This window comes from Hypanus sabinus, chromosome 29, assembly GCF_030144855.1.
Source record: "Hypanus sabinus isolate sHypSab1 chromosome 29, sHypSab1.hap1, whole genome shotgun sequence".
NCBI classification, from domain to species: Eukaryota; Metazoa; Chordata; class Chondrichthyes; order Myliobatiformes; family Dasyatidae; genus Hypanus; species Hypanus sabinus.
The window spans coordinates 4,283,477-4,306,488 of record NC_082734.1 but is presented as its reverse complement, the minus strand read 5'-3'; the positions used below and the strand labels follow the sequence as shown (position 1 = coordinate 4,306,488).

The 23,012-nt window shown below is 47.0% G+C and overlaps 1 protein-coding gene across 1 annotated transcript in view; it reads right to left on the bottom strand.

The window, feature by feature from the left end:
• Positions 1-1,107: 1,107 nt before the first annotated feature.
• LOC132382901 (transmembrane protease serine 6) overlaps positions 1,108-23,012 on the bottom strand; it is an 84,146-nt gene continuing 62,241 nt past the window's right edge. The window contains exons 13-18 of the mRNA XM_059953439.1: positions 17,545-17,661; positions 16,331-16,447; positions 11,482-11,647; positions 9,013-9,284; positions 5,807-5,943; positions 1,108-2,959 (exon numbers count right to left, since the gene is read on the bottom strand). Of these exons, the coding sequence (XP_059809422.1) occupies positions 2,801-2,959; positions 5,807-5,943; positions 9,013-9,284; positions 11,482-11,647; positions 16,331-16,447; positions 17,545-17,661 (968 nt within the window). The 3' untranslated portion in view covers positions 1,108-2,800. The remainder of the gene's footprint in view (positions 2,960-5,806; positions 5,944-9,012; positions 9,285-11,481; positions 11,648-16,330; positions 16,448-17,544; positions 17,662-23,012) is intronic.

Sequence of the window (23,012 nt, the reverse complement as noted above, 5' to 3'; positions counted from 1 at the left end):
CACCCCGTCATTACCCCTGCTCTGATGGTACGAGCAGGTCATGTCTGGAACATTTGGTTCAGTATCGTGTTACTTCACTGTATTAGTTTTTGATTTAATTTTGGTTTAGTTAGAGATACAGCACAGTAACACGTTCTCCCAGCCCAATGAGCCTACACCACCTAATTATACACATCTGTCCAAATTAACCTCTGCGGTGCCTGTGGCTCTGATGAGAGAAAGAACCTTTCTTTTGTTGAGGGGCTCTGCAAACAATCATCTCGATGACAGCATTCCTCAGAAAACCTTCCGAACGAAGCCAACTTCAGACAAAACACCGATCTTGCAAAGGTTCGGAAATATCAATGCAAGCAAAACAGATTCAACACCAAAATATTGTTTTTGCTCATCTTAAACAGAGGGCCAAGAAAATTGCATTTTAACTCACTGTACTCTGCGCCATGACAAAACTCTGCAACTTCTCTCCGGAAAATATCAGTGTACTCCTCCCTCACCCGGTGTTCATCACTCCACTGTTTCTCCTTTCCAGCTTCACTTTGTGCCACACTAACCACTTTCACAAAGAGTACTTTCTGGCCCTGTGAACAGTGGAACTACAGAACAAAGTCCCAGCGCCATTTCAAGTCATGTCTCACAGAACAGCTTGAGATGATTCTGAACTTTCTCGGCACCGTTTTGTTTTCAAACTTTTAGAGCAACGTGGAACTTTTGAGATCAGAGGAAGGATCTGAAACGCTGGAGTCTGTCCTCCGATGGTCCCCAGCATCAACGACCTTCACCATCAGCTCTCTTCTCACTGCTGCCATCAGGAAGGAGGTCCATGAGTCTCATGGCCCACACCACCAGGTTCAGCAACATTTATTGCCCCTCAACCATCAGGAAGGAGGTCCATGAGTCTCACGGCCCACACCACTAGGTTCAGGAACAGCTATTGCCCCTCAACCATCAGGCTTTTGAACCAGAGGAGATAACTTCATTCACCCCATCACTGAAATACTCCCACAACCTATGGCCTCAGTTTTGAGGATTATTTACCTCATGTTCTTGATATCACTTGCTTGCTTATTTATCTATTTATTTATTATTCATTTTCTTTTGTATAATATGCGTATTGTTTGTTGCCTTTTGTACATTGGTTGTTTGCCCGTCTTGTGTGTGGCTTTTCATTGAGTCTATAGTGTTTCTTGGATTTACTGTGAATGCCCACAGGAAAATGAATCTTAGGGTCGTATATGGTGACGTATATGTACTCTGATAATAAATTTACTTTGAACTTCCGAACCATTGACTTTAGCATGATCCCACCCAAAAAGTAGTGGATACGGCCAGGTCCATCATGAATAAAGTCTCCCCACCACTGAGCACATCTACATGAGACACTGTCGCAGGAAAGCAGCACCCATCATCAGGGACCCACACCACCCACCACCACCCAGGCCATGCTCTCGTCTCACTGCTGCCATCAGCAAGGTGGTACAGGAGCCCCAGGACCCAGCAGGTTCAGGAACAGTTATTACCCCTCAGCCATCAGCCTTCTGAACCAGAGGGGATAACTTCACTCACCCCATCACTGAACCACTCCCACAACCTACGGACTCCCTTTCAAGGACTCTTCATCTTACATTCTCGACATATTATTCATTATTATTATTTCTTTATTTTTGTATTTGCAGAGTCTGAGTCAACGCCCTTATCGGGGCAGTCTTTCACTGATTATATTTTGTTTCCTGTATTCGCTGTGAATGCTCACAAGCATATGGACCCCAGGATGACATATTTGCACTTTCATATTAGATTTACCTTGAACTTTGATTTAACAGAAGCGTGAAAGGGAATTGGTTACTGACCTTCCCAAGGCAGTACCAGATGGGGCAAATTTAAGACAACTGACAAGAGATGTGGAGGGAAGATGGGAAAAGTTTCGGGATAACTGCTGAAAGGACTGTAGAAGTAGATTAAATAGGGACTTTCAAAGAGAGAGAGAGGTTTGAAACCTTTGGGTGTGTGGGATAAGGAAGTGGTGGATATTCCAAACTGCCAGTTTTGGGTCAAGGGGAAGAGTGGCCTCTGTTGGAATGAAATGTGCCTCTATGCCGTGCCGCTAGAGGCTGCAGTCAAACACCTCGAAGCTCCCTGGGGGAAGGGTGCAGGAAGGCTGCTTTTTACAGCCTTGTGATGTCCCGAAGCCTATTCAAGGCAGGGACATCCTTCTCGAAGAGGACTGGGGGGGCCACGGGGACGAGATGTTTCTGTGCACAGCAGGATCCCATACCGAGCACGCAATCCTGGCGTTGGGGGGAGGGGGTGGGTGAGGGGGCAATTTGCAAAACCCAATGTTGCCAGTGCAGCGGGTGACAAAACAAAGCTCAGGAGCAACAGATTGGACATGAGTTAGCCCTGACTGGGTTGGTGACCCTAACCTTCCACTCTCCCCCCACCCCCCAGTCTGTTTATGATGGTATCCAGTGCCCTGGGTATTGGTGGGTCCAGTAGTGGTAAACAACTCTAATATTATCTTGGTTCCTAAAATTCTTTACCCTGAACTGCACAACCCCCCCACCCCACCAAAATATAGATGGAGAAATTTCTACATAAAGGTCCCAACTCCCGCCTTATCGACCTCATAGTGTATTTACAAAAGTCACACTGGGCATCCCATGCTGATGTCATCAAAAGTTGCAGAGTGCTGGCCTTCTCGTGCTGACATCATCAAAAGCTGCTGAGTGTTGTGGTGCGTCAGAATGGTCCCCGTGACATCACCACTGACGGTCAGCCTCCCGCACGAGCGGATCCGCTTTGGTTACGAGGTGACGCTGCGAATCCAGGTGATCAATCTGGTGACTCGTGAGTAAACGCCGTAGTACTTCGGCTGGGCACAGCCGTAACCAAAGCTCACAATCCCAGCCAGGAACCACCTACCGCTCGGCTCCGCGCACACCAGCGGTCCTCCGGAGTCACCCTGCAGACGGGGAAGAGCATCGGGATTATTGCCCGTTTGCTGCTGGCAGGGCGGGGTGGGGTTGTAGGCCGCTGGGGTGCACGCGAGAACACAAGAACATAAGAAATAGGAGCAGGAGTCGGCCATCTGGCCCGTCGAGGTCATGGCTGATCTGGCCATGGACTCATCTCCACCTACCTGCCTTTGCCTTATTACCTTTAATACCCTACTATGCACAAATCTATCCAACCTCGTCTTAAATATATTTCCTGAGGCAGCCTCCACTGCTTCATTGGGCAGAGAATTCCACAGATTTGCCACTTTCTGGGAAAAGCAGTTTCTCCTCATCTCCGTCCTAAATCTACTCCCTGAATCTTGAGGCTGTGTCCCCTCGTTCTAGTCTCACCTCCCAGTGGAAACAACTTTCCTGCCTCCATCTAATCTGTCCCTTACATAATTAGACCTCCTGTCATTCTTCTTAATTCTGGCAAGTACAGTCCCAGGCTCTCCTCATGGTCCAACCGCCTTATCTCTGGAATCAACCTGGTTAACCTCCGCCTCACCGCCTCCGAAGCCAGTCTATCCTTCCTCGAGTCAGGAGACCAGAACTGCACACAATATCCAGGTGCGGCCCCACCAGAACCCTGTGCAGTTGCAGTTGTGCTTCTGCCTCCAGTAGCTCACCTTTCCCTCACATTTTACCCTTCTATCCTTCCAGCACCTTGATGCACGAGGCTGGTGCTGCCCTGAGCCATCACGGGCGCTCGGAGAGCTCGCCGATTGTGATACGGTGCCCCCTCCTGCGCCCTCTGACTGTAATCCCCCAACACAAGTCCAACGGAGAACCACCCTCACCCCGCCCCCCCCCCCCCCCCACCTGGCTGCATTCTCCTGGAGTCTTGCCTTTCTCCTGGGGGACGGTGATAAATCATTTCACCGTGCGCCCCGCCGCCCAGACAGCGGGACCTGGAACCGGCTCTCTGCTCACCTGGGATCTTGCTGTGCACGCACTCGCACCGCCCGCCCAGGTTGCGGTGACGGCCCCTTGCTGACGCAGAGCGTGGTAATCACCCTGAGGCCGTAGTCTCCGCAGTAATAGAGGCAGGGTCTACCCTTCCTGCAGCAGGTCGTCAACCCTGGCCATACCTCCCCACGTGAGCTTAGCCAAGGGGGACGGCTTTCACCGCAGGTCCCGTCGTCTGCTGATGCCGTGACACCAGAAAGGAGCCACAGTCCACCATTCACTAATACGAGAGGCCCCTTGTCAGTCAAAGGAAACAGCCTTAGAAAAGACTCTAGGGCAGGCTTCACAATCATTTTTATGCCTCACTATTAACCGAGGGTCTGTGACCCCAAGGTTGGGATGCTCCGCTCTAAAGTCGTACGGTACTGGAGCACAGAATCAGGCCCTTTGGCCCGTTTAATCTGTGCCAGCCTGGCCTTCTGCCTATTTCCATCGCTCCTCCATACCTCTCTCATCCATCTGCCTACCCAAACTTCTCTTAAACACCAAGTATCACCTGCAAGTTTGCTGATCAGCGTCTCTAGAAGCAGATGCAAGGAAGTGCAATGCCCTTCGGCCAAGTGGGCTGTCGTACTGTCAGAGGTTGGAAGAGCGAAGGGTGAAGGGAGGGCATCAGGCTGCACTGAAACGGTGGCAGAAGCCAGGCCATCTGCATCACCAAAACGGAAGGAAAATACAAAACACAAAAAGCTTGCAGGGGACAGAAACCTGAGCTCAAAACAGAAATGTTGGAAACACTCATCTGACCGGGCAGCATCTGTGGGACGAGAATCAGAGTTCCCATTTCAGTTTATAGAGACTCGGCAAGACTGGGGGGAGCTTTTTTGGAGCGTAGAAGGTTGAGGGGGGACTTGTTAGAGGTATTTAAAATTATGAGGGGGATAAATAGAGTTGACGTGGATAGGCTTTTTCCATTGAGAGTAGGGGAGATTCAAACTAGAGGATATATTGAGAGTTAGAGGGCAGAAGTTTAGGGGTAACACAAGGGGGAACTTCTTTACTCAGAGAGTGGTAGCTGTGTGGAACAAGTTTCCAGTAGAAGTGGTAGAGGCAGGTTCGATTTTGTCATTTAAAAAAAACTGGATAGAAATATGGACAGGAAAGGAATGGAGGGGTATGGGCTGAGTGCAGGTCGGTGGGACTAGGTGAAAGTAAGAGATCGGCACGGACTAGAAGGGCCGAGATGGCCTGTTTCCGTGCTGTAATTGCTTTATGTTATATGGGGGGTGGTTAGAAAGTCTTTTGCAACTTAGCCTGCACCTTTGGCCCAAGGTCTCTGTGTCCAATAGGCCATCCTACATGAAGAGCTTTAGGTAAAGCCACGCTGAATGGAAAAAGCATAAAACTGTCTGGGGTCTGATGTTCTTGTTTCTATGTGGGCGATCTGTTAGTTTTTGGGTATGAGAGAGGGCACTGGGGGGGGGGGTTTTGATGCTATTTTCGCTGTTCTGTTCTGCAAGGGAGGGGCGTTAGGGTTGGATGTTATTGTTACTGCTTCTTTTTGTGAGGGAGGGGTTTGATATTCCAGTCACTGTTTTTGGTGTGGGCAATCTGTTAGTTTTTCTGCGAGGGGGTGATTTAGGGGTTTGATGTTTCAGTCTGTGTCTGGGTGGGAGACCTGTTAGATCTTGTGTGCACGAAGGATTGGGAGGGTGCAGTTTGCGAGCATTTTCCTTTTCTGTTTGTTCTGTATTTCACAGCTACCTGGAGAAGATGAATTTCAGAATTGTATTCTGCATACATAACTTTGATAATAAAATAAACCTTTGAACTTTTGAACAAGATGGGCTCACAGCCAGTGAGGAACCTTAGTTGCATGGTCTTGGCTGTTAGATTCTGGATACCTGGCAGGAGTCTTTCTTCCCCTCTGGGTAACCAGCGCATATCATCTGGGGGGTGATGCTGTAGGAGTACGCTTCATTACAAGCTGACTGATCCACCAGCTTCACGTCCACTTTCTGAAGAACATCTTCTACTGGACCTGAAAGGAAAGAACCGTTGGTTTCCCCCGATTTCTTTGACGCGTTTCATCCCGTGTCTCTGGGATATGGCCAGAAACACGTGGCGGGCAGTCTCACTCACACACAGAGTTACCAGTGATAAAGGTCCTTTCCACATCAACTGCACCTGCATCCACCACTTTGTCGTAGGGGTTTGGAGGCTTGTGTGCCTCAATAGATCTATGTTGGCTGGAGTCAGGGCTTTATGCTTCGGCTCTTGGTGGGGTCACCCATGCCAAACAGGTCAAAGGGTAGAGGCCAGACTAAGGGTGGTCCACCAGTCCTCCGGGTTCAGGGGGTTCAGCTCAGGGGTAACAACCCTGACTGGTAAAACAAAACTGTTATGGAAGCAGCAATGAAGAATCCTTCTACATCTGTGTGCGATGGTATTCCTGAGTCTCCACCTGGGACTTGTATCACTGACAGTAGTGAAAACCGAGAGGAAGCTACTGACACAATGAAGGAAGCCCTGAACAATGTCAGAGATGGAGGACCTTCTCTGCTGCCCTAAACTGGCACTCGTTCCACACTCTCATGCAAAGAGGACTCTCCTCATGTTCCCCTGAAATATTTCATCCCCTAAGACCATGACCTCTAGTTCTAGTCTCACCCAACCTCAGAGGAGAAAGCTCCATGAATTTACTCGATCTATGTCCCTCTTAATTTTGCATACCTCTGTAACATCTCCCCTCGTTCTCTGATGCTCTAGGACAGCCCTAAATCTATTCAAAACCTTTCTTTCAAGTCCCAGCAACATCCTCGTCAATTTTTTCTGCATCCTTTCAAGCTTATTGGTAGGTGTAGGTGTACCTGTAGGTAGGTGACCAGAATTGCGTACAATATGGTCTATTATTGTCTTACACAACAAAACATCCCAACACCCATTCTACTTCCCCTCTCCACACTCTCTTAGTCTGGCGTCTTTGCCTTCCTTTTCAGGGCTGAGACCCTTAATCAGGACTGAAAAGTTGACTCTTTATTCCGTTCCATAGATGCCGCCTAACAAACTGAGTTTGTCCAGCGTTTTGTGTGTGTTACCTTTACTCGGTGCCCTGATTAATAAAGTCCAATGTGCCAAAAGGTCTCTTTTCAACCACGTCTCCTGTGATGCCACGTTCAAGGCATTATTTCCTTCTCCGAAGCTACTGTTGGTTGTCCCTCCTCCTTCCCTTTCTCCCATTGTCCACTCTCTTCTCCTATCAGACTCCTTCTCCAGCCCTTTACCTTTTTCCACTGAGCACCTCCCACCAGCCTCTCACATCATCCTCACTTCCCCCATCCTCCTAGCTTCTCGACCCACTCTCCCTTTATTCCTCTCCACAGATGCTGCCTGACCCGCTGAGCTCCTCCGGCATTTTGTGGATTTCCGGAGGAATTGCGGATCTGTTTCCCAGATCCCTTTGTCACACTGCACACCTCAGGACCCTACGGTTGTCGGGGGAACGTGCAAACCCCACTGAAGCAGCATCAGAGGTCAGGACTGGTGCGGTGAGGTGTCCCCTTTACCAGCATTGCCCCGTCGTGATGCGTCAGCTGGCAGATCACTCTCTCTACACGTTTCCTCTCTCTCTCTTTCTCCCTTTCTGTCTGGCAAGAACACCTATGAGAGCAACACACACAAAATGCTGCAGGAACTCAGCAGGTCGGGCCGCGCCAGCGGAAATGAATTAACAGTCAACGGTTCAGGCCGGGACTCTCACCAAGACTGAAACAGGGCATATTTCTGTTGTGTGAAGGCCACTGGGTGGACGTTGGTGGTTTTCTGCTGCTGTAGCCCATCCACTTTGAGATTCGACATGTTGTGTGTTGAAGAGCGTCTCTGAGCACACCCCTGTTGTAATGGTGGTTGTTGACTTCCCGTCATCTGAACCAGTCTCCTCTGATCTCTCTCATTTACAATGTGTTTTCACCCGCTGAACTGTCTCAGGGCTGGGTGCGTCTGCACTCATGCTACCCCCCTACCCCTGGCACTCCTTCTCTGCCATCTGTCCCACATCTTTCCCATGGCACTTCACCCTCACCATTCCCAACGGCCTTTGCTTCCGCCAGATTTACAAACTCACTCTCCGCTCCACGTTGACAAATAGACTCCCTAGCAGTGTATATATCTCTAAGAGTTTTGCACAGTACTGTCCACAGGGCTTTCAACATTGCTGAAGGTGCTCGACAGGCAAGTTACCAAACAAAAGGTGGTACCAAGCCATAAAAACAAACAGGTCAAAGTTCAAAAAGTGGTGTGTGTCAAGGAGGGAGTAGGGACGGGTAGGGAGGTAGGAAACCATGAGAGTGGGAGGACTGGAGGAGGAATTCTTGCTGAAGAGATATGTAGACGAGCATTCGAATCATCAAGGCACTGGAGATATGGACCAAGATCTGGTGGATGTGATCAGTGTGGTCTTAATGGATGTGCTGTTCCAAAGGGATTCTTCCCTACTCTCACTGGCTTTAGGAGCTTGATGAGGAAATGCCAGAGACTAGCAACTGGTCAGCAGAATGTGTGACCACTGGAAATGACACTCAGAGCGTCAAAATGACACGCGACATTTGGCGGAGTGGGGCCAAGGAAGGACCGGGAGCCATTAAATGGCGTTTCCAGTGGCTGGGTAGCCGGGTTGGGAGCTGGCCACTCCAGCCAGTGCTGCCCTCCGGTGTTCGACCGGTGCGATGACAGGCTGGATGGCGGGGAGCTGTACCATCAACCTCATGTCGCTCAGGGTTTCGGTCTGTACAGGAGTTCTCTTGTGTAACGACGTGTGCGCGCTTTTTAAATCTCTCGCTGATCTGAATGTATCTTGGCCCCAGGGGAATGCTGTCTCAGTTGACCGTATCCATGTACAGTCTGAATGATAATTAAACTTGATTTGGTTATGTTTGCCACTAGGCAAATGAGAAGGGAACTGGGCTAAACACGAGTGATAACCATGCCTCATCTGTGCAATCGTTTCGCATCTCATCTTTCACTCTCTTCCTGTGACACTGGCGTGGCAGATTCGGACAGAGCACCCAGCACCGCCCTGTGCCAGCATGGTTTGGGAGGACACGTCACTCACCTTCTTCCTCAGTCGCCCCCCAGCCTGTGACCCAGCACAGCTGGCCTGCTTCGAAGACGTGCGTCGTGGCAGGGAGGCAGATTGGAGAGATGGTTGGCGCAAGGGGCACGGGCTGGTCCAACTTGAGGAGGGCCGCGTCATTGTTGTACGTTTCTTCATCGTAGTAAGGGTGGATGATGATCCTCTCTACCTTGAAGCTGAGCTCGTTACTCCCCACGGTGTTCAGCTTGAACTTGCCAAGATAGACCGTCCAAAATTCTGGCGGTGAATAACTGCAGGGGGAGATGGAGAAGGAGTCTAGATCATAAAACACTTCAGCACAGTTCCAATCACTTAAAGATCCATCCAACCCTTTCTTCCATGGTCTTCTACCCTTTCCTATCAGATTCCCCCTTCTCCAGCCCTTTATCTCTTTCAGCTATCAACTTCCCAGCTCCTCACTTCAACCCTCCGCTCCTCCCATCTTCTTGCTCTGACTTCTCATCTTTTGCTTTTCCAGCCCAGATGCAGGGTCTCGGCCCAAAACATTGACTCTCTACTCTTTTCCACCGACGCTGCCTGGCCGGCTGAGCTCCTCCAGTACTTTCCGTGTGTCACTTGGATTTCCAGCATCTGCAGATTTTCTCCTTTCAATGTAACCCTTCCTTCCTTTGTTGCCCTTCCTTTTTCTTTCATCCAAGTGTTGTGTAAGACAAAGTTTCTTAAATGCCCCTAATGTATCTGCCTCTACCACCACCCCGGCAGGGCATTCCACACACCCACCACTCTCTGTGTAAAATACTACCTCTGACCTCTCCTCTATACGTTCCTCCAATTGCCTTAATATTATGCCCCCTTGTATTAGCTATTTCCACCCTGGAAACTGTCTCTGGTTGTGCACTCTCTCTATGCCTGTTATCATCTTATACACCTCTATCAAGTCACCTCTCATTCTCCTTCATTCCACAGAGAAAATCTCAGGCTCCATCAACCTATCTTCATAAGACTTGCCTTCTAGTTCAGAGTGATCCTGGTAAATCCCCTCTGCACCCTCTCTAAAGCTCCCACATCCTTTCGATAATGAGGTGACCAGAGCTGAATACTACAATACTACACGTGCGGTCTAACTAGAGCTTTATAGAGACATAACATGAGGTCATGGCTCTCCAGCTCAATCCTTGTGATGGCCATCACACCATTTGCATTCTTAATCCCTCTATCAACTTGCAAAGCATCCTTCAGGGATTAACGGATGTGGACCAGAAGACCCCCCTGCTCCTGCTACAAATCCTTCCATTAACCCAGCACTTTGCCTTCAATCTTGACCTTTGAAATCCAATTGTAACCAGAGCCTGAAACTTCATAGCGGTTTGAATGCCAGGGGCCTCTGAGGAGGGAGCTGGAGGGTGTTGTAAGGGGGTAACACAAGGTGAAGTTCATAGAAGAATTTGATATTGATCAGTTCTCAATCTTTGGGATCACTCCGAAGGAAGCAGGAAATGTTTCCGCCTCCGCTCAATGTATTATAGCTCTTTCAACTTTATTGACTAGGAGAGCTATTTCGTTGTATTGGAAAGATCCTCATCCACCTACTGTTCTTTTTTATTGGCTCTCCTCCTTTATGTTGTGTCTAAGCTTGGAGAAAATTAGAAGTCGGACGTTTGGTACATCTTTTAAATTTGAGCAAACCTGGTGACCTTTCATTCAATATTTTCATATGATTCAAATTTCCTTCTTTTTTTTAAAAACTTTTTTTTCACTTTTTAGGTAATCTTTTTTCTTCTTCTCCGTGATGTGTCAGATTTGACCGGAAGGATTTCCCCCCCTTTCTTTTGTAATTATATCTTCAAGTGGAATGCCCAGTCTTTTTTTCTGTTTCAGGTTGGTTTAGTGGGGTTTTCTTCTTCTGAATAATAGAAATTTTGAGTCTTTTTTTTTGAATTGTTAAGAGGCATTGTGGTTCCTTTTACATATTAACTCTATATAATACAATACATGATTTTGACAGTGTACCTTCCTCTTTTGTGTTTGTACCTTCATTGAAATATGTATTTGATATAACTTCTCCCCTGATTTGTATTTGTCTCTATATATTTTTTAAATCAATAAAAAAAAGATTTTAAATGATATTGATCATCTATATTCATAACAGTCTACTGACGTGCAGTAGAGAGCGTCCTGACAGGTTGCATCTCTGTACGGTGTGAAAACTGCACGGTGGCGGACAGGAGGACTGCACGGCGGCTGACAGGAGGGCTCCACAACGGGTAGTGAACACTGCCCAAGGTATCACTGGCACCAGCCTACCCGCCATCAAGGACATATCTACAGAAAGGTGCCGGAAAGTAACACACCCTGCTCGTGGACTCTTTGTCCGAGGCTACGTAGCATCGACAGCAAGACCACCAGACTCAAAAGCCACTCCTTTCCCCAAGCAGTAAGGCCGATCAACACCAAATGACACGGAATAGTCTCGAATCTCGGATCTACCTGCCGGGGAAGCAGTGGGCTGCGGAGAGCACCCAGTGTTCGTTGATCAACATTCCTCCGCAGATGTGATGGCCGTAGAGCTGCAGGCTAGCTTGCCAAGGCCACTCACCCTCCGTCGAATTGGTCCCGCCGACAATTCGGCTCTTGCTCGTCTGAAGGCCACATTCTGAAGAACGAGGAAGCCACTTGTTAATTGGAATCAGAATCGGGCTTTTTGTTGCTGACGCACATTTTGCCACAGCAGTACAGTGCAATGCAGAGCTTCAATAAGAACCTGCAACTAAAATAGTGCCAATAGAGATCAAAATAGTGAGGCAGTGTTCGTGGACCGTTCAGAAAGCAGGACCTGCCCTCTTCTCATCAGGGAGAGGGTACAGGAGCCTGAAGACACACACACTCTTCCCTCTCACAGCTTCTTCCCTCTGCCATCAGATTTCTGAAAGGATAGTGAACCCATGAACACTACCTCTTTCAACACTAATTATTTAATTTAATTTTTATTTACATCGTTAGAGTGATTTTTGGGTTTAGGACGGATACACTTAGCAATTGGCTTTGGTTACCGGTCTTCCAATTTGAATATGTATCGTGCACTTAGTTTGGAGTGCAGCTCTAAACATTGGGTTCCTAAAAGCTGTGAATTCCGGTCCAGGCAATGCTGATTAAAATTCATTGGATGCGTACATTCACTGTGTACAGTTCTGGTCACCGAATTATAGGAAAGATGTCAACAAAATAGAGAGAGTACAGAGGAGATTTACTAGAATGTTACCTGGATTTCAGCACCTAAGTTACAGGGAAAGGTTGAACAAGTTAGGTCTTTATTCTTTGGAGCATCAAAGGTTGAGGGGGGACTTGATAGAGGTATTTAAAATTACGAGGAGGATAGATAGACTTGACGTGGATAGGCTTTTTCCACTGAGAGTAGGTGAGATTCACACAAGACATGAGTTGAGAGTTAGGAGGCAAAAGTTTAGGGGTAACACGAGGGGGAACTTCTTTACTCAGAGAGTGGTAGCTGTGTGGAACGAGCTTCCAGTAGAAGTGGTAGAGGCAGGTTCGATTTTGTCATTTAAAGTAAAATTGGATAGGTATATGGACAAGAAAGGAATTTAGGGTGCTGAGTGCAGGTAGGTGGGACTAGGTGAGAGTAAGCGTTCGGCACGGACTAGAAGGGCTGAGATGACCTGTTTCTGTGCTGTAACTGTTATATAGTTATATGTCTGTGGTGTGGGTGTGAATCAGGAGATGTGAAGATTGTATGTAGTTTCAAAGAAAGCATTGTCCATACACTGTAACTACGCAATTGTCCTTTGATGAGTGGCACATAAAACATGGAGCCCCACGTTGGGTTACCAGACCTTTCCACTGAAAGTGTCTCCAAATGATACCTTGTTTTGTTGATTGGAGAGACCGCCAGTGATTTTCTCCAGTGTCTTTGTTCACGCAACAAACATAAACCGGCGAAAGCCAAAGCAACAAGCACAACACGAGGAAATCTGCAGATGCTGGAAATTCAAGCAACACACACAAAATGCTAGTGGAACGCAGCAGGCCAGGCAGCATCTATAGGCAGAAGCACTGTCGACGTTTCGGGCCGAGACCCTCCTTCAGGATTGAAAATGCTGGAGGAATGCAGCAGGCAGCAACTATGGAAATGAATATAGTGCCTACAGAAAGTATTTGTTCCCCCTTGGAAGTTTTCATGTTTTACTTTTTTACAACATTGAATCACAGTAGGTTTAATTTGATGTTTAATTTGATCTGATGAAGAGATTCTTTTGTGTCAAAGTGAAAACAGATCTCTACAAAGTGAATTACAAATATAAAACAAAATAATTGATTGCTTAAGTATTCACCCCCTTTAATCATAGCAAATCATCACAGTGCAGTCAATTGGTTTCAGAAGTCACATAATTAGTTAAATGGAGTCAAGGTGCTTCAATTGATTGTAGTAAAAATACACCTGTATCTGGAAGGTCCAACTGCTGGTGAGTCAGTATCCCGGCAAAAACTACACCATGAAGACAAAAGGACACTCCAAGCAACTCCTCGAAAAGGTTATTGAAAAGCACAAGTCAGGAGATGGATACAAGAACATTTCCAAGTCACTGAATATTCTTTGGAGTACAGTTAAGTCAATCATCAAGAAATGGAAAGAATATGGCACAGCTGTAAATCTGCCCAGAGCAGGCCGTCCTCAGAAACTGAGTGACCGTGCAAGAAGGGGACTAGTGAGGGAGGCCACAAAGAGACCTATGACAACTCTGGAGGAGTTACAAGCTTCAGTGGCTGAGATGGGAGAAACTGCACAAACAACAACTGTTGCCCAGATGTTTCACCAGTCACAGCTTTATGGGAGAGTGGCAAAGAGAAAGCCACTGTTGGAAAAAAAAACCCTCACAAAATCTCAGCTAGAGTTTGCCAGAAGGCATGAGGGAGACTCTGAATTCAGCTGGAAGAAGGCTCCATGGGCTGATAAAATCAAAAACGGAGTTTTTGGCCATCAGATTAAACTCTATATTTGGCATAAACCAAACGCCACACATCATCAAAAGCACACCAGCCCTATTGTGAAGCATGGCAGTGGCTGCATCGTGCTGTGGGGATGTTTCACTGCAGCAGGCCCTGGAAGGCTTGTGAAGGTAGAGGGTAAAATGAATGCAGCAAAATACAGGGAAATCCTGGAGGGGAACCTGATGCAGTCTGTAAGAGAACTGCAACTTGGGAGAAGATTTGTTTTCCAGCAAGACAATGACCCCAAGTGTAAAGCCAAAGCTACACAGGAATGGCTTAAAAACAGCAAATTAATGTCCTGGAGTGGCAAAGTCAGAGTCCAGACCTCAATCCACTTTAATCCACAGAATTTTTGGCTGGAATTGAAAAGGGTTGTTCACTCACGATCCCCATGCAATTTGACAGAGCTTGAGAAGTTTTGTAAAGAATGGGGGAAAAATTACAACATCCAGATGTGCAAAGCTGATAGGGAACTATCCACACAGATTCAAGCCTGTAATTGCTGCCAAAGGTGCATCTACTAAATACTGACTTGAATTCTGAGTAATTATGAACCTATTTTTTTGAGTTTAATAATTGTAATACATTTAGACCAATTTGTAGAAATTTGTTTTCACTTTGACACAAAAGAGACTTCTCTGTTGATCAGTGTCAAAAAATGCCAAATTAAAGTCATTGTGATTCAATGTTACAAAACAATAAGAACTGAAAACTTCTGGGAGTGGGGTGGGAGTAGTGAATACTTTTTATAGGTAGTCGATGTTTCAGTCACTGGGTGCTCTCCCCAGCCCTCTGCTTCCCCAGCAGGTAGATCCAAGATTCAAGACTCGTGATGAAATGTTTCAACCCGAAATGCCGGCCATTTATTCCCTCTCCATAGACGCTGAGATCCCTCCACCACCCTGTGTCCGCTACTCTGGACCCCTAGCATCTGCTGAATCTCTCGTGTTGATCAAATCTTTGGTTAGATTCAAAACGGCATATTTTTCAGTGAGACAACAATAAGCATTCAGGTTGTTCCAAACTTACCACAGATAGGCAAGTGCAGCAATTAATCAAGTGTGTTCCCAAATTATATTTTCTACTTAAGGTCAGTATCGTCAAATCAGAAACAGGAGAATGCTGGAAATCCAGATCACCACACACACAATGCTGGAGGAACTCAGCAGGTCAGGCAGCATCTATGGAAATGAATAAACTGCTGACTTTCCAGGCCAGGACTGAGAAGCAAGGGGGAGATGCCAAGATAAAAATGTGGGGGGAGGGGAAGGAGGCCAGCTAGAGGGTGAAAGGTGAAGTCAGGTGGGAAAGGTCAAGGGCTGGAGATAAGGAATCTGATTGGAGAGGAGAGTGGATCAAAGGAAAATGGGAAGGAGGAGAGTATGCGGGGGAAGTAATAGGTAGATGAGAAAAGGCCAGAGTGCAGAATAGAGGAAACGGGGCAGAATTGGTTTACTTCAGGTGTATAAGATGATGAGAGGCTTTGATTGTGTGGATAGCCAGAGGCTTTTTCCCTGGGCTGAAATGGCTGACACAAGGGGCATAGTTTTAAGGTGCTTGGAAATAGGTACTGAGGGGACGTCAGGGGTAAGTTTTTCACACAGAGAGAGGTGGATGTGTGTCATATAAGGTTTTTTTTAAGAACCTCAAAGATAGGTACATGGGGCTTAGAACAATAGAGGGCTCTGCGCTAGGGAAATTCTAGGCGAATAGGTTACATGGTCCGCACAACATTGTGGGCCGAAGGGCCTGTAATGAGCTGTAGATTTCTATGTTCTACGTTCAATGGAAGGAGAAATTGATATTCATGCCTTCAGGTTGGAGCCTACCCAGAGGGAATACGAGGTGTTGCTCCTCCACCCTGCGAGTGGCCTCATCTTGGCACAAGAGCAGGCCATGGACCGACGTGTTGGAATGGGAACGGGAATTAAAATGTTTGGCCATTGGGAAGTCCCTCTTGTGCCGATGGTGCGGAGATGCTCGATGAAACGGCTCCCTCCCACCACCCCAATTTATCAATGTAGAAGAGGTCGTATCGGGAGCACTGGACACAACAGACGACCCCGACAGACTCGCAGGTGAAGTTTTGCCTCACCTGGAAGGACTGCCTGGGGGTCTGAATGGGTGAGGGGGGAGGTGAACGGATCGCACAGGGGAAGAAGCTGTTCCTGAATCTTCAGGCTCCTGTACCTCCTCCCTGATGGTGGCAATGAGAAGAGGGCACGTCCTGGGTGATGTATCACCCCTGGCTGGCTTCGTGCATCTAACCGGTATGGTTTTGTTGGTGAGCTGTTTTCCTGCATCTGGTCTCTCTGCACAGCACAGTCCTTACCACAGGTCCGCTCGTCACTGCCGTCCTCACAGTCCTTCTCATAGTCGCACTGAGGGTTTGCCTTCTTCACACAGGAGCCGTCGTCGCACTTGTAGGTGAACAGGTTACACGGCACGGCTACAGGTGGAGCAGTCAACAACACTTCATTAGATAGCACGCACATACTCACTGACACACACACAGACACACACACACTCACTGACACACACACAGACACACACACACTCACTGACACATATACACAAAGACAGAAGCACACACATATACAGATATACACACACACACACTCACTGACACACATACAGATATACACACACAGACACACACACTCACTGACACACACACACACTCACTGACACATATACACAGACACAGAAGCACACACACATATACAGATATATACACACACACACTCACTGACACATATACACAGACACAGAAGCACACACACATACAGATATACACACACACACTCACTGACACATATACACAGACACAGAAGCACACACACATATACAGATATATACACACACACACACACTCACTGACACATATACACAGACACAGAAGCACACACACATATACAGATATACACACACACACACACTCACTGACACATATACACAAAGACACAGAAGCACACACACATATACAGATATACACACACACACTCACTGACACATACACAGAAGCACACACACACATATACACACACACACACTGACACATATACACAAAGACACAGAAGCACACACACATATACATATATATATACACACACACACACACTGACACATATACACAGACACAGAAGCACACACACATATACATATACACACACACACACTCACTGACACATACACAGACACAGAAGCACACACACATATACATATATATATACACACACACACACACTGACACATATACACAGACACAGAAGCACACACACATATACATATATATATACACACACACACACTGACACATATACACAGACACAGAAGCACACACACATATACATATACACACACACACACTCACTGACACATACACAGACACAGAAGCACACACACATATACAGATATACACACACACAACGAGCATGTATAAAGTGAGTAAACTGCAAGCTGAGCTTTGAGAGTTGGTGATGCTGACGGCTTCAGTGAGGAAGATTCCTTGGAGAGAGATGCCAAAATGGCTGGTGTGGGACCTACCTTCATTACAGCTCTCCTCGTCACTCCCTCCTTCACAGTCACTCACGTGGTTGCAGACCTTGAGAAGCGAGAGGCAGGAGCTGCTCTCCCCGTCGCACAGATACTGTGCAGGACAGACTAGGGAAAGAGAGAGACAGAGAGAGGCTGGGTGAACCATCGGACGACGAGTGTAAGAGGGAGGGGAGTGAAAGAGGGGAAGTGAGGTGGAGGGAGTGTGAGGAGGCAAGCTTGGGAGGTGGAAAGAGTGGGAGAAGAATCTCATTACGGAAAGGTAGAGTTACAACCTCAAAAAAATCCAGCAGAATTTTCAAATATTATTTTCCCTGATAAAAATCAGTCATTGTTACTATTTTCTGTGTAAACACTCAGTGGCCACTTTATTGGGTACACCTGCTCATTAATGCAAATATCTAATCAGCCAATCATGTGGCAGGAACTCAACACATAAAAGCATGCAGACATGGTCAAGAGGTTCAGTTGTTGTTCAGACCAAACATCAGAACGGGGAAGAAATGTGATCTAAGAGAGTTTGACTGTGGAATGATCGTTGGTGATTTGTGTATCTCAGAAACCGCTGATCTCTGGGGATTTTCATGCACAGGAATGACTGGGTTTCCTCCGGGTGATCCGGCTTCCTCGCATAGTACAACGTTGGTTTGTACCTATTAGTAGGTGAATTGGTGACTGTAAATTCTTGGGTTAAATCAGTGAGTTGCTGGGTGGGGTGTTTTCGAGCTGGAAGTGTTGGCACCGCACCGTATCTCTAAACAGGCAGTTCTGTGGGTGGAAACACCTTGTTAATGAGAGAGGTCAGAGGAGAACGGTCAGACTGGTTCAAGCTGACAGGAAGGTGACAGTAACTCAAATAACCACGTGTCACAACAGTGGCATGCAGAAGAGCATCTCTGAACACACAACACATCAAACCTTGAAGTGGACGGGCTACAGCAGCAGAAGATCACGAACATACACTCAGTGGCCACTTTATTGAAGGAGGTTCCAAATAACGTGGCCGCTGAATGAACATCCAACATTTTCCTTGATTGATTTGAACCTAAGCAGTCTATAACTGTATTTTCTCCTCTCCTTTTCTTCCTCGGTGAGGTTTTGATCGCTACGTTCCAAGCTTACCTTTCTGAATCGACAGAAGTTTAGAAGATTACCATCAGTACCATCACTGTGTCCAAGATCAGAGGTTAGTTTCCTCCGTCACACGCAATGAAACGCATCATCTGCGTCGCATCAAATCCGTGAGGATTGTGCCGGGGGGCAGCCTGCAAGTATCGTCGCACTTCCAGCGGCAACAGAGCATGCCCACAACTCACTGACCCTATCCTGTACGTCTTTGGAATGTGGGACGAAGGCGGAGCGCCCGGAGGAAACCCACGTGGTCACAGAGAGAACGTGCACACTCTGTTCCTCAGAGGTGTTTACGGAGCACGGAAATTAGCGGTTAGTGCAACACTGTTACAGCACGGGCCATCGGAGTTCAGAGCTTAATTCCCGTGTCGTCTGTGTCCTCCCTGTGGCTGTGTGGCTTTCCTCCCACAAGTCAAAGAAGTACTCATTTGTAGGTGGATTGGTTATTGTAACTTGCTGGGTTAAATCGGGGGGTTGCTGGGCCAGCAGGGCCTGTTCCATGTTGCATCTCTAAATAAAACAAAAGGTCAAGGTTGATAGATGTAGTGGCATCAGCATCAGACATCGAGGCAAATGGTCCCGGGTTCGAATCCGGCCGCTGTCCATCCGTGAGCATCGAGCTAGCGGCTCAGCCTCGTTATAAGAAGTTGAATGCTACAGAAACGTCATAAAGTGTCGCCCGATGTGCCACAAGGTGTGCCAAGGAACAACACACACATGTTTGATGGGGAGAGGTGGGGTCTGAAGGAGGGGGGGGGACACAAACTACAAGGAACACACACAAGATGACGGAGGTCAGGCAGCATCCATGGTCCAAGCCCTTCATCAGGACTGGAAAGGAAGCTGGGGGTGGGGGAGAAGATGCCAGACTAGAAGGTGGGGTGAGGAGATGGAGGACATAGCAGGTGATAGGTTAAGTCAGATGGGTAGGGGAGGGGTTAATGAAGTAAGAAGCTGGAAGGTGGTAAGTGGAAAAGGTGATGGGCCGAAGAAGGAGGAATCTGATAGGAGAGGAGAGTGGACCATGGGAGGAAGGGAAGGAGGATAGAAACCATGAGGGAGGGAGCATTCAACATGGGAAGGTTAGGTCATCACAAACACATCCTGTAAGTATCACTGTCTTCACCATTCACCCCATTCATTTGAAAACTAAACACATGATTGAATTTTTTTTTACTCTTTCATGAGCACAAACTTAACACCGCCGTCAATGTTTAAGCTGAGAACTGAATGCAGACAGGAAAGGTGGTAACTTATAAAAACACGAGATTATACGGATGCTGGAAATCCAGAGTAGCACACTTAAAATGCTGGAGAAACTCAGCAGGTCTGGCAGCATCTGTGGAGAGGAATAAATGGTCGATATTTCCGGTTGAGAGCTTTCATCAGGACTGGAAAGGAAGGTGGAAGAAGGTAGGGGGAGGGGAAAGGAATTTATTGGGAGGGGCAGGTGATGGGGCAAGTGGTTGTTGAGTACTGCTCATCAGGACTGACCCAGCTGGTACTTTGGTATCAGAATTGGATTATTATTGTCAGCTACAGAGATACAGTGAAAACTAAGTTTTGCAAAAGTTACTCCATATTCAGAACATTTCAAAATAAGTGCGTGTGCATGTGTGTGTACCCTTGTTTCCCTTAAACATTTTAACTTTCACCCTTAACCCATGACCTTTAATTCCAGTCTCTCACAATCTCAGTGAAAAAAACCTGCTTGCATTTATCCTATCTATACCACTTATAATTTTGTATACTTCAGCCAGATCTCCCTTTCTCTTGTGCTGCAGGGCATAACTTCCCAAACTATTCAGGCTATCAAATCCCAGAAACATCCTTGTAAAGTTTCTCTGTGGTCATTCAAGCTTATTGACATCTTTCCTGTAGGTAGGTGACCAGAAATGCACACAATACTCCAAATTAGGCCTCGCAACTTCAACACAACATCTCAACTCCCTGTACTTAATGTTTTGAATGATGAAGTTCAATGTGCTAAAACCGCATCTAACTGTGACACCACTTTCAAAGAATTATGGATTTCTATCGCCAGATCCCTCTGTTCTACCACAATCCTCAGTTTAAGACCTACTCTGGTTGGTTATCCCAAAGTGCAACACCTCACATTTGTCTGTATTAAATTCCATCAGCCATTTTTCCAGCTGGTCCAGTTCCCATTACGAGTTTGAAAGCCCTCCTTGCTGTCCATGACACCCTCAGTCTTGGTGTCATTCACAAATTTGCTGATCCAGTTAAGCACAGTATCATCCAGATCATTGATATGGATTACAAGTAATGAAGGGCCCAGCACCAATCCCTGTGGTACTCCACTAGTCACAGGCCTCCAGTCACAGAAGCAACCATCTACTACCGTTCTCTGTCTTCTCCCACTAAACCAGTGTCTAATTCCATTTACAACTTCATCCTGAATGCCAAAAGGCTGATTCTCCTTGACCAGCCTCCCATGTGGGACCTTGTCAAAGGCCTTGCTAATGTCCATGGAGACAACATGCACTGCCTTGTCTTCATCAACTTTCCTGATCATTTCCTTATTTGGGTATATACCTCTAGAACGGTTGAAAAGAGATAAATATCTAATGAATGTACTGCTGGTGGCCGGTAAAAAGACTCTTACTAGGAAATGGTTATCACAGGAGAGCCCAACGTTAAATGCATGGATGGAAATTACAATGGACATTTACAAAATGGAGAAGATAACAGCATCTGTTAATCATGAGTTGGAACAATTTGATTTATACTGGGAAAAATGGTTTAACTACATAACACCTCATAGGCCTGATTTTATCCTCACAAATCAATGAATCTGTTGTAAAAAAACATCACTCCCTACTCGTACATAGTTTTCTCCTTTCGTCTGTTCTTTCTCTCCTCTCTTTTTTATAAGTGTGTACCTCAGATAAATATTATGTGAAGATTTGTGGCATATATGACTATATGATATATATGTACAATACCTTATGGAAATGTTTGTTTGATGATGAACTTCAATAAAAAATAAATTACAAAAAAAAAGCTATAAGATTGGTTAGATATGACCTACCACACACAAAGCCATGCTGACTACCCTTAATGAGTCCCTGACTATCCAAGTATTTACATATCCAGTCCCTTGCAATAACTTTCACACACAACTGATAACAAGCTCACGTGTCTTTAGTTTCGCAGCTCATCCTTAGGGAGTTTCTCAAACAACGGAACAACATTCCTCCAGCACCTCACCTGTTGCTAAGGACATGTTAAATATCTCTGCCAGGGCTCCTGCAGTTTCTGCTACCCCTCCCACAGGGTCTGAGGAAACAGCTGGTCAGGCCCTGGGGATTTATCCACTCAAACTTGCCTCAAGGCAGCAAACACATCCTCCTCCGTAACCTGTATATAAACAGGAATAAATGCACTCATGTTCTAGAAACCTTACTGCTGCTAGGTAACCCACCTTTGGGAGGTGGGAGCACCCAAGGGAAACCTACGCTGTCACAGGGCCCAACACACTCAGAGTTCGGGAGGAACTCAGTAGGTCAGGCAGCATCTATGGAGGAAAATGAACAGTCAGCGTGTTGAGCCGACACCCTTCTACAGCAGTCCATTACCCTCCACAGATACTGCCCAGCCTTCTGAGTGCGTTGGTCAAGATTTCTAGCATCTGTAGGATTTTTTTGTGTCTTGTCCACAGGGGGAGCTTGCAAACTCTACACAGACAGCACCTGACATCAGGACTGAATGCTGCGCAGCTGGAGAAAGTTCCAGAGATAGGGAAGGTGGGTATAGGGTGAGCGCATTGAGGAGATTTAAACAGGAGAACGGTATTATAAAATTAGACCAACATGTCTTTCCACGGCCTTCTCTTCTGCCACAGTTAGGCCACTCTCAGGGAGGAGAAGCAACATCCAGGTAGCCTCCAACCCGATGAACGTCCTTCCGGTGATCTTTTTCTCCCTCTTCCCCAGTCTGGCCATCACCTCCTCCCATGGTGCCCCTTCTCTTCCCTGTCTCCCACGGTCCACTCTCCTCTCCGATCAGATTCTCCCTTCTCCAGCCCTCTACCTTATCCATCCCCTTGGCTTCATCTGTCACCTCCCAGCTAGCCTCCTTCCCCTGCCCCCACCTTTTCATCCCCGCTTCTTCCCCTTCCTTTCCAGTCTTGATGAAGGGCCTCGGCCCAAAATGTCGACCGTTTATTCGTTGCCACAGATGCTGCCTGACCTGCTGAATTCCTCCAGTGTGTTGCTCTGGATTTCCGGCACCTGCAGAATCGGGCCTTGTCTGGTAGCTGACCCCCGCCCCCCCCAGCTCCCTCCGGGAAAGATGCAGAGTTCTGT